Source organism: Anomaloglossus baeobatrachus, chromosome 6 (assembly GCF_048569485.1).
Source record: "Anomaloglossus baeobatrachus isolate aAnoBae1 chromosome 6, aAnoBae1.hap1, whole genome shotgun sequence".
In the NCBI taxonomy this organism is placed as follows: domain Eukaryota; kingdom Metazoa; phylum Chordata; class Amphibia; order Anura; family Aromobatidae; genus Anomaloglossus; species Anomaloglossus baeobatrachus.
Window position 1 is genome coordinate 561,050,764 of NC_134358.1, and position 12,601 is coordinate 561,063,364.

The 12,601-nt window shown below is 46.6% G+C and overlaps 1 protein-coding gene across 1 annotated transcript in view; it reads right to left on the minus strand.

The window, feature by feature from the left end:
* The window catches only part of CRPPA (CDP-L-ribitol pyrophosphorylase A), a 130,007-nt gene that overhangs the window by 48,634 nt on the left and 68,772 nt on the right, over positions 1-12,601 (minus strand). The window contains exon 6 of the mRNA XM_075316169.1: positions 9,557-9,617. Within this exon, the coding sequence (XP_075172284.1) occupies positions 9,557-9,617 (61 nt within the window). The remainder of the gene's footprint in view (positions 1-9,556; positions 9,618-12,601) is intronic.

Consider the following 12,601-nt stretch of genomic DNA (forward strand, 5'->3'; position numbering starts at 1 on the left):
AAATGATGATAAATCGCTGCAGATAATGAATCAGAGACCTTGAAGATGTTCAGGGAATCTGCTCCCCACATCTGCAAGGATATGGATCCATCTATTTATTCATCTATCTACAGTGCCATGCAAAAGTATTCACCCCCTTGGCTTTTTACCCATTTTGTTGCATTACAACTTGTGTTCAAATATTTTTGTACTGGATTTGTGTGTGATACATCAGCACTAAATAGTCTACGGTGGGGAAGTGAAGTGAGAAAAATATAGGCAAAAATTAAAATGAATGGGATAAAATAAATAAAAAAGTGCCATGAGCAATTGTATTCACCCCTTTTGCTATAAGGCCCCTAAACATTTAGGAAGCAAGAAATTACCATCATAAGTCACATACTTAGGGACAGGGAGTCCACCTGTGTGCAATCTAAGTGTTCCGGCGTCTGTCATTATATACACACCATTTCTGAGAGCCACAGAGGCTGCAACACCATTCAGAAAGAGGCAACACTAATGAAAGAAAACCACGAAGACCAAGGAGATCTCCAAACAGCACCACGAAAACCAAGGAGATCTCCAAACAGCACCACGAAAACCAAGGAGATCTCCAAACAGCACCACGAAGACCAAGGAGATCTCCAAACAGCACCACGAAAACCAACGAGATCTCCAAACAGCACCACGAAGACCAACGAGATCTCCAAACAGCACCACGAAGAGCAGTGTGTGGCCCAGGAGGAGCCAGGCCCATGTGTGTGTTTCCCGGGAGGAGCCAGGCCCATGTGTGTGGGGCCCGGGAGGAGCCAGGCCCATGTGTGTGTGTCCCGGGAGGAGCCAGGCCCATGTGTGTGTGTCCCGGGAGGAGCCAGGCCCATGTGTGTGTGTCCCGGGAGGAGCCAGGCCCATGTGTGTGTGTCCCGGGAGGAGCCAGGCCCATGTGTGTGTGTCCCGGGAGGAGCCAGGCCCATGTGTGTGTGTCCCGGGAGGAGCCAGGCCCCTGTGTGTGTCCCGGGAGGAGCCAGGCCAGTGTGTGGGGCCCGGGAGGAGCCAGGCCCATGTGTGTGGGGCCCGGGAGGAGCCAGGCCCGTGTGTGTGTGGCCCAGGAGGAGCCAGGCCCGTGTGTGTGTGTCCCGGGAGGAGCCAGGCCCATGTGTGTGGGGCCCGGGAGGAGCCAGGCCCATGTGTGTGGGGCCCGGGAGGAGCCAGGCCCATGTGTGTGGGGCCCGGGAGGAGCCAGGCCCATGTGTGTGGGGCCCGGGAGGAGCCAGGCCCGTGTGTGGGGCCCGGGAGGAGCCAGGCCCGTGTGTGGGGCCCGGGAGGAGCCAGGCCCGTGTGTGTGTGTCCCGGGAGGAGCCAGGCCCGTGTGTGTGTGTCCCGGGAGGAGCCAGGCCCATGTGTGTGGGGCCCGGGAGGAGCCAGGCCCATGTGTGTGGGGCCCGGGAGGAGCCAGGCCCATGTGTGTGGGGCCCGGGAGGAGCCAGGCCAGTGTGTGGGGCCCGGGAGGAGCCAGGCCCGTGTGTGGGGCCCGGGAGGAGCCAGGCCCGTGTGTGGGGCCCGGGAGGAGCCAGGCCCGTGTGTGGGGCCCGGGAGGAGCCAGGCCCGTGTGTGGGGCCCGGGAGGAGCCAGGCCAGTGTGTGGGGCCCGGGAGGAGCCAGGCCCGTGTGTGGGGCCCATATTCCACGCTTTCATATTTGCAGTAATTCTTCTGGGATTTCTCTTTAGCTCTTCTTCTGTTGATTAAACATATTCCATAATCCGAGAATTTATGACGGAGATGGCGTAACCACAACCTGAGCCTGCCGCTGCCGAGCACCCTGTACACACATGGCCACTAGACGCCAACGTCCTGGCCTGGAGGAGACCGCTGAAGAGATGCAGAAATCTACATGGAAGTCAGACACCAAGATCCAACTCCAACATCAGACACAACCCAGGACTGGAGAAGGCAAATCAGCCACAATGCCGAGACGGCCCGAAATCATGGCCGGGAAACCCAAAAAATAGCAAGCGCCTCCCATCAACCAGTTATAGGACGAAAGGTCTCAGTGGTGTATCTGACATCTGCCCTGTTCACAGGACCACCTGCAGCGAAACCTGCGCTTCAGCACAAGCTCCCGACCTGCTTTGTATCCCCCATACGGTAGGTAATAGGTCGCTTTAGGCTGCTGGCAAACACGCTGTCAGGAACACGCACAGGGTGTCCGAGTATTGGCACAGACAGCATGATGACATCACAGCATAGCATTACTGGGAATGATGACATCACTGCATAGCATTACTGGGAATGATGACATCACTGCATAGCATTACTGGGAATGATGACATCACTGCATAGCATCACTGGGAATGATGACATCACTGCATAGCATCACTGAGAATAATGACATCACTGCATAGCATCACTGAGAATGACGACATCACTGCATAGCATCACTGAGAAAGATGACGTCACTGCATAGCATCACTGAGAATAATGACATCACTGCATAGCATCACTGAGAATAATGACATTACTGCATAGCATCACTGAGAATAATGACATCACTGCATAGCATCACTGAGAATGACGACATCACTGCATAGCATCACTGAGAAAGATGACGTCACTGCATAGCATCACTGGGAATGACGACATCACTGCATAGCATCACTGAGAAAGATGACGTCACTGCAGAGCATCACTGGGAATGATGACATCAATGCAGAGCATCACTGGGAATGATGACATCACTGCATAGCATTACTGGGAATGATGACATCACTGCATAGCATTACTGGGAATGATGACATCACTGCATAGCATTACTGGGAATGATGACATCACTGCATAGCATCACTGGGAATGATGACATCACCGGTCAGAAGAGGCCTCAGCTGCCTCTTCAGGGGATGCTAGCTTCAGACTTGTTATGCTGCGGAATGAAGGGGGTATATTAATTTTTAATGCAGACCTGACATGAAGACCTTCTGGTACTGTGCAGTCTAGTGGCCATTTTTATGTGGTTGGGCATAATGGCTGGGGCTTTATTATTACCACCATTGGGAACTTGTGCCCACTGCAACTCCAGACCCCTCCAACCCTCCTGCTATGTACTGTACAGACACTGAGGATTAGATCTAATGCTCAGCAAACAGTACCACACATGATCAGCTTAGATACACAGCTCAGCAGAGAGTATCACACATGATAGGTTTACATACAGCAGCACACAATTTCTAAAAACCCACCAAACTGCTGCCCCTTCCCCAAATTTCCCCTCCAGTGATCACAGGTAACAGGATTTCTCGGCTGCTCCAGACACAACATCCACAACACAGGGAAATATTGTTTCCGTCTCCACAATCAGAGCCTGGGAATAAATCACAGGAAGCGAGAAGCAAGACAAACACAACCTGCAGTATTACCAGCCGCGCAACAAGCAGCTATACCGCACGAGAGCGAAATAACATCCAAAAAGAAAAAACTGCATTCTACAATATAAGGGGGCAGTATTATAGCAGTTATATTCTTGTACATAGGAGCAGTATTATAGTAGTTATATTCTTGTACATAGGGGCAGTATTATAGTAGTTATATTCCTGTACATAGGGGGCAGTATTATAGTAGTTATATTCTTGTACATAGGAGCGGTATTATAGTAGATATATTCTTGTACATAGGGGGCAGTATTATAGTAGTTATATTCTTGTATATAGGGGCAGTATTATAGTAGTTATATTCTTGTACATAGGGGCAGTATTATAGTAGATATATTCTTGTACATAGGGGGCAGTATTATAGTAATTATATTCTTGTACATAGGGGACAGTATTATAGTAGTTATATTCTTGTAGATAGGAGCAGTATTATAGTAGTTATATTCTTGTACATAGGGGCAGTATTATAGTAGTTATATTCTTGTACATAGGGGCAGTATTATAGTAGTTATATTCTTGTACATAGGGGCAGTATTATACTAGTTATATTCTTGTACATAGGAGGCAGTATTATAGTAGTTATATTCTTGTACATAGGGGCAGTATTATAGTAGTTATATTCTTGTACATAGGAGCAGTATTATAGTAATTATATTCTTGTACATAGGGGCAGTATTATAGCAGTTATATTCTTGTACATAGGAGCAGTATTATAGTAGTTATATTCCTGTACATAGCAGTATTATAGTAGTTATATTCCTGTACATAGGAGCAGTATTATAGCAGTTATATTCTTGTACATAGGAGCAGTATTATAGTAGTTATATTCCTGTACATAGGAGCAGTATTATAGCAGTTATATTCTTGTACATAGGAGCAGTATTATAGTAGTTATATTATTGTACATAGGGGCAGTATTATAGTAGTTATATTCTTGTACATAGGAGCAGTATTGTAGTAGTTATATTCTTGTAGATAGGGGCAGTATTATAGTAGTTATATTCTTGTACATAGGGGCAGTATTATAGTAGTTATATTCTTGTACATAGGAGCAGTATTATAGTAGTTATATTCTTGTAGATAGGGGCAGTATTATAGTAGTTATATTCCTGTACATAGGGGGCAGTATTATAGTAGTTATATTCTTGTACATAGGAGCGGTATTATAGTAGATATATTCTTGTACATAGGAGCAGTATTATAGTAGTTATATTCTTGTATATAGGGGCAGTATTATAGTAGTTATATTCCTGTACATAGGAGCAGTATTATAGTAGTTATATTCTTGTACATAGGAGCAGTATTGTAGTAGTTATATTCTTGTACATAGGGGCAGTATTATAGTAGTTATATTCTTGTACATAGAGGCAGTATTATAGTAGATATATTCTTGTACATAGGGGGCAGTATTATAGTAGTTATATTCTTGTACATAGGGGACAGTATTATAGTTGTTATATTCTTGTAGATAGGGGCAGTATTATAGTAGTTATATTCTTGTACATAGGGGCAGTATTATAGTAGTTATATTCTTGTACATAGGGGCAGTATTATACTAGTTATATTCTTGTACATAGGAGGCAGTATTATAGTAGTTGTATTCTTGTACATAGGAGCAGTATTATAGTAGTTGTATTCTTGTACATAGGGGGCAGTATTATAGTAGATATATTCTTGTATATAGGGGCAGTATTATAGTAGTTATATTCTTGTACATAGGAGCAGTATTATAGTAGTTATATTCTTGTACATAGGAGGCAGTATTATAGTAGTTATATTCTTGTACATAGCGGCAGTATTATAGTAGTTATATTCTTGTACATAGGGGCAGTATTATAGTAGTTATCTTCTTGTACATAGGGGCAGTATTATAGTAGTTATATTCTTGTACATAGGAGGCAGTATTATAGTAGTTGTATTCTTGTACATAGGGGGCAGTATTATAGTAGTTGTATTCTTGTACATAGGGGCAGTATTATAGTAGTTATATTCTTCTACATAGGGGCAGTAATATGTATCTGATTGATTTAGCAGGTTTGTTAGATGAATGCATTGAGTTTCTGCTCTGACATTAATGAGCACAAGTTTATACAGCTCATTAAGCTGTTCTGCGTCTGTATAAGTAAGGCTGATGGAGAACACTAGACTGTGGCGACGTTCTCGGGTCACATTGGAGGAGCGCAATCATATCTGCAGGCGTCTTGTACACACACCGGGCAGGCAGACGGAAATACCACGTTTCCTTTGTTTGCTCGGCTAGGTTGCCCGCACTAGTCTGGATTAGTTACATATGATAACAGGACAAGTTGTATTTAAGACAAAATACAAACAGCTACCGTATATTTGTGCGCCCATCACTGCTATTACACCGCGCACTATTCTAATGAATGGGAAAATTTTGCACCCAAAACACGAAGCAGAAATCTGCGCTTTTCTTTCCGGGAGATGCAGAAACTTCTGCATCAAGTCCTAATCCATATGCACATTCCCTAAGGGCCCTGGTGATTGGAGGGTCCCATATGTATTAGGCATCTATCTCATATCTATAGATATATCATAACGGTCTGAAATTCGAATATTAATTTAGCCAATTAATTATATTTTCAAAAATGTCTTTATCCTCCAAAATTACAGAGAAAATATTCACATATAAAGCTATAAAAAAAACTATTAAAAATAACCATTGTCCTGACGAAACCTAAGAAATGGCCCATGCAGTCACTGTGTACATACATTACTGATCCGGAGTTACCTCCTGTATTATACTCCAGAGCTGCACTCACTATTCTGCTGGTGCAGTCACTGTATACATACATTACTGATCCGGAGTTACCTCCTGTATTATACTCCAGAGCTGCACTCACTATTCTGCTGGTGCAGTCACTGTGTACATACATTACTGATCCGGAGTTACCTCCTGTATTATACTCCAGAGCTGCACTCACTATTCTGCTGGTGCAGTCACTGTATACATACATTACATTACTGATCCGGAGTTACCTCCTGTATTATACTCCAGAGCTGCACTCACTATTCTGCTGCTGCAGTCACTGTGTACATACATTACATTACTGATCCTGAGTTACCTCCTGTATTATACTCCAGAGCTGCACTCACTATTCTGCTGCTGCAGTCACTGTGTACATACATTACATTACTGATCCTGAGTTACCTCCTGTATTATACTCCAGAGCTGCACTCACTATTCTGCTGCTGCAGTCACTGTGTACATACATTACATTACTGATCCTGAGTTACCTCCTGTATTATACTCCAGAGCTGCACTCACTATTCTGCTGCTGCAGTCACTGTGTACATACATTACATTACTGATCCTGAGTTACCTCCTGTATTATACTCCAGAGCTGCACTCACTATTCTGCTGCTGCAGTCACTGTGTACATACATTACATTACTGATCCTGAGTTACCTCCTGTATTATACTCCAGAGCTGCACTCACTATTCTGCTGGTGCAGTCACTGTGTACATACATTACATTACTGATCCTGAGTTACCTCCTGTATTATACTCCAGAGCTGCACTCACTATTCTGCTGCTGCAGTCACTGTGTACATACATTACATTACTGATCCTGAGTTACCTCCTGTATTATACTCCAGAGCTGCACTCACTATTCTGCTGGTGCAGTCACTGTGTACATATATTACATTACTGATCCTGAGTTACATCCTGCATTATACTCCAGAGCTGCACTCACTATTCTGCTGGTGCAGTCACCATGTACATACATTACTGATCCTGAGTTACAGCCTGTATTATACTCCAGAGCTGCACTCACTATTCTGCTGGTGCAGTCACTGTGTACATAAATTACATTACTGATCCCGAGTTACATCATGTATTATACTCCAGAGCTGCACTCACTATTCTGCTGCGAATTGTGTACATACTATGCAGCTATAGCCAAAAGTTTTCAGACTTTCAAAACAAATATTATCTATTATGTATATTACACATATGTATGTATTATTGTATATTATTATGAAAAGTGATTCAAATAGTTGTAAAAAAAAAAAAGTGTAGTCATTCCTTGCAATGATTTAATCAAAGCAAAAAAAAAATTCCACTGTATTTCAGCCTTGACACAAAATGATGCTGTTTTCTTTATTTCATGATCTTCTCGTGGACAACGCAGCTGATATAATTCAATCATGACAGAATTATAACCGCAGACTGGTTGCGATAAAACGAGCTTGAAATTATTGTATTTTTCCGTTACCTGTGTTACATTAAAAAAAAAACTCAAAAAGTCATCATTGCTTTCTATCAGAAGAGCTTTACAGGCAAGGACATTGCTACTTGTAAGATTGCCCTTAAATTATCTATTTGTCGGATCATCAAGAATCTTAAAGAAAGAAGTTTAATTGCAATGAAAAAAATTCTCCAGGATGCCCAAGACTGTCAGCAAGTGCCAGGACCATCTCTTAAAGAAGATTCAGCTAAGGGATTAGTTCAACGTAAGCACAGAGCTTGCTCAGGAATGGCAGCAGGCAGGTGTTAGTGCACCTGCACTGACAGTAAGGCGAGCGATTGGCAGCTGGCCTGGTATCAACAAGTGCAGCAAAGAAGACATTTTTCTACCAAAAAAAATATCAAGGGCAGACTGACTGTAGCCCTCAGTCCGGCGTGGCACCCCCGCACGCTCCTGCTCCCAGGCTGCAACGAGGGTGCCACTCTCCTCACCTGCCCGCTGGTGCCATGCACCCAGTTCCTGGCACTGGGGTCTGCTGCGGCCTCCTCCTGCTTCCAGGCCACACCGCAGGCCTACTGGGAGTGCCCATAGGGCGCACGCGCAGCCACACTCCCTTTCTTAAAGGTCTGGCGTCCCATTACCCGGAAGTGATCCTTGAGGTTAGATATCAGCCTGAAGGTATTAAAGACTGCCTCCACTTAGGGAGAGGCGCCTGAGCAACATTGCCTATCCATAGTGCATTGCTAGTTCTCAGGTCCAGTACCCGTCATTGTGTCTAGTCTTGCGTCTTGTGTTCTAGTACCAGTTACCTATACCAGCTAGGAGTGTCTCTTCCTACAGTCTGCTACCACCACCTCCATGCTTCCACGTCTCAGCTACCACCACCTCTGTGTTACTACGTCTCAGCTAACACCACCTCCGTGCTGCCAAGTCTCCGCTACCACCACCTCCGTGCTGCCAAGTCTAAGCTACCACCACCTCCGTGCTGCCATGCCTGAGCTTCCACCACCTCCGTGCTACCACGTCTGAGCTTCCACCACCTCCGTGCTGCCATGCCTGAGCTTCCACCACCTCCGTGCTACCACGTCTGCGCTACCATCACCTCCGTGCTGCCATGCCTGAGCTACCACCACCTCCGTGCTGCCATGCCTGAGCTACCACCACCTCCGTGCTGCCACGTCTGAGCTTCCACCACCTCTGTGCTGCCATGCCTGAGCTACCCACCACCTCCGTGCTGCCACGTCTGAGCTTCCACCACCTCCGTGCTGCCATGCCTGAGCTACCACCACCTCCGTGCTGCCATGTCTGAGCTACCACCACCTCCGTGCTGCCATGCCTGAGCTACCACCACTCCGTGCTGCCATGCCTGAGCTACCACCACCTCCGTGCTGACATTTCTGAGCTTCCACTACCTTCGAGCTACCACGTCTGTGCCACCACATCCGTAAGAGCTGACACTACCCGTCTGTAAGAGCTGACACCACTGACCTTTGCAGTCGTGCATTTAGGTACCCTGGGGCTATGCCTGACAATCCCTGTATAGGGGTCAGCTCCTCCAGGGGAGTACGGGCCAGTGGGTCACTCCCGGATGTTGGCTCCTTGGCGACCGTAACACTGATATTTTGCTGAAAGTACAGGGATTGGATGTTATTTACTTATTTACTCTGATAAAGCCCCCATGACAATAATCAGCATAACTAATAAATATACTAAATAGCTGCAAGTCACATTTATGTATGAGAAGCCAAGATGGTTGTCTATAAAATGAAAGGTCGTCTCACGCTCAGCGCTGTAGAGGATGAGAGATATGGAGCTCTGAAAGTCAAGAGTTCAGAACATTGTTACCCTTTTGCTTGTCTGTGTATAACAAGTATAATACTATTTTTTATGTACCTAATACAACTTTTGGGGGGTTTTCCATAACTTTAGGTTTTAATTACTTAGCATTTTCAAAATACTCTGGTTTCCATTCAGATGTAGAAATCTCTTCCAGATCTGGATCTGCTCTCGAAATGGATACAATTGTAATAGGTCTGGATAAACTGAACATTCCAGACTCCAGCGATACATTGTAACACATTATAGAGCTATGTGCAGCTGCTGATGGATGTTTTTAGCTCACAGAGCGTTGCTAGATTGGCTATAACTACGTACAGATTTAGTGGCTCTGAATGCAAACACGAGGGTCCTTAATGATTGACAGAAAGCAGAGATCTTGAAGTTGAGGAGTACTCTAATATAGCAAGGTGTGTGTGTGTGTGTGTGTGAGTGTGTGAGAGTATATATATATGTGTGTGTGTGTGTGTGTGTGTGTGTGTGTGTGTGTGTGTGTGTGTGTGTGTGTGTGTCCGCTAAAGGAATCTGCACCGTCGCATTTACAATCACGAAATTTTGCACAGACGCCTCATGTGACTCAGGGAGCATCATAGACTATGTTTGAACGGGAAAATTTAACCCCGTGCTTTACAGTTACTCTCCATCAAACCTGCCTCCATTAAAGTCAATGGAGCTGCAAGCTACAGGTCATTAATAGCAGCTGTGATTGGTTGTTATAGGAACAAAATAAATTGTTAGCATAAGAAGCTTCTGTGTAAGGTAATAAGATGTCGCTGGGGAGACCGAGACCGACGACGGGGGAACCGAGACCGAGACCGACGACGGGGGAACCGAGACCGAGACCGACGACGGGGGAACAGAGACCGAGACCGACGACGGGGGAACAGAGACCGAGACCGACGACGGGGGAACAGAGACCGAGACCGACGACGGGGGAACAGAGACCGAGACCGACGACGGGGGAACAGAGACCGAGACCGACGACGGGGGAACAGAGACCGAGACCGACGACGGGGGAACAGAGACCGAGACCGACGACGGGGGAACAGAGACCGAGACAGACGACGGGGGAACAGAGACCGAGACCGACGACGGGGGAACAGAGACCGAGACCGACGACGGGGGAACAGAGACCGAGACCGACGACGGGGGAACAGAGACCGAGACCGACGACGGGGGAACAGAGACAGAGACCGACGACGGGGGAACAGAGACAGAGATCGACGACGGGGGAACAGAGACAGAGATCGACGACGGGGGAACAGAGACAGAGACCGACCAAGGGGGAACAGAGAGAGACATTGACGACGGGGGAACAGAGACAGAGATTGACGACGGGGGAACAGAGATCGACGACGGGGCAACAGAGACAGAGATCGACGACGGGGGAACAGAGACCGAGACCGACGACGGGGGAACAGAGAACAGAGATCGACGACGGGGGAACAGAGACAGAGATCGACGACGGGGGAACAGAGACAGAGACCGACCAAGGGGGAACAGAGAGAGACCGACCAAGGGGGAACAGAGACAGAGACCGACGACGGGGGAACAGAGACAGAGATCGACGACGGGGGAACAGAGACAGAGACCGACCAAGGGGGAACAGAGACAGAGATCGACGACGGGGGAACAGAGACAGAGATTGACGACGGGGGAACAGAGACAGAGATTGACGACGGGGGAACAGAGACAGAGATTGACGACGGGGGAACAGAGACAGAGATCGACCAAGGGGGAACAGAGACAGAGACTGACGACGGGGGAACAGAGACCGAGACCGACGACGGGGGAACAGAGACAGAGACCGACGACGGGGGAACAGAGACCGAGACTGAGACAGACAGAGACTGGGAGAGAGAGACAGAGAGACCGTTACTATGACGGGGAACGCCGGGTAGCACAGCTAGTAGAAATATAAAAGGACATTAGAAAGTTTTATTTCTAAACTTCTTGAGTTTTATGTATTTAGTACTGAGAGATGCCTATAGACGATGGCCCTGTGGATTCCGGACGTTGCCCCCATTGTGCATTCTTGCCCCCATGGACATTGGCACTCCGCTCCCGGTGAATTGATAAGGCTGCAGCGGTTCAGCTCCCCCATTGTGCGCGGCCGCAGTTTCCCGTCTAATCTCCGCCGTGTCACCTTGCATTGTTCTCAAGCTGAATAAAGACTGGAAGGAAAGTAACGACTTGTGAAATCGAAAAATCTGAAGTTCTGCCAAAGACAACAGTGAAACAAACGGCGTCACCTTGTGCCAGCGCCACACACGACGCTGCGGGAAAGGCTGCTCTATTCTCTGTGGATTTATACTTTGTTGCACCATACAGTGACTGTGGCCTAAATATTCAAATTTTTGGGTCCGCTCCACTTACTAAGCGGCAGGATAAAATAATTACGGTAAACACTAATTAGAGGGGATTATCCTGATACCTGCAAACATTACACTGGCAGGAGCTCCACTCTGCGGGGTGTGAGCGGATGGCACAGATCTGTGCCCAGAGTCGGCTGTGAGGACGGATACAGCCATCACCTAGTCTTAGGACGGCTGATCATGATCAGATCGGGCTGCAAAGATCAATTATTAGCCAATCAGCGCTCGCTCTGCACACAGTGTAGTGGCCATTCTCAGTACTGCACCTTCCACCATATTCACACATAATAAACTCATACACATCTGCAATCAAAATGAATCATCCGCCCCCCCCCCCCCCCCAAATATTGGAAGTTCGGTTTATTAGCAAAATTTACAACTACATAATAAACCAAAGAATTAAGAACAATGAAGACATGAGGTTTGCTCCTAGAGTTTCCTGACGTCTGACTGAATCAATCTTGTAAACAACAATCTACAGATTTCCAGTGTGAGAGGAAGGAAAGCAGTCACAGAGCATCACCGAACCACCACCATGCTTCACTGTAGGCATCACCAAGCCACCAACATGCTTCATACTAGACATCACCGAGCCACCACCATGCTTCACTGTAGGCATCACAGAGCCTCCTCCATGAATCACTATAGACATCACAGAGCCCACATCGTGCTTCACAATAGACATCACAGAAGCACCGCCATGTTTCACTGTAGTCTTTGCAGAATCTACTCCATATTTCACTGTACTGTAGTTATCAAAGAGCCCCCATTGTG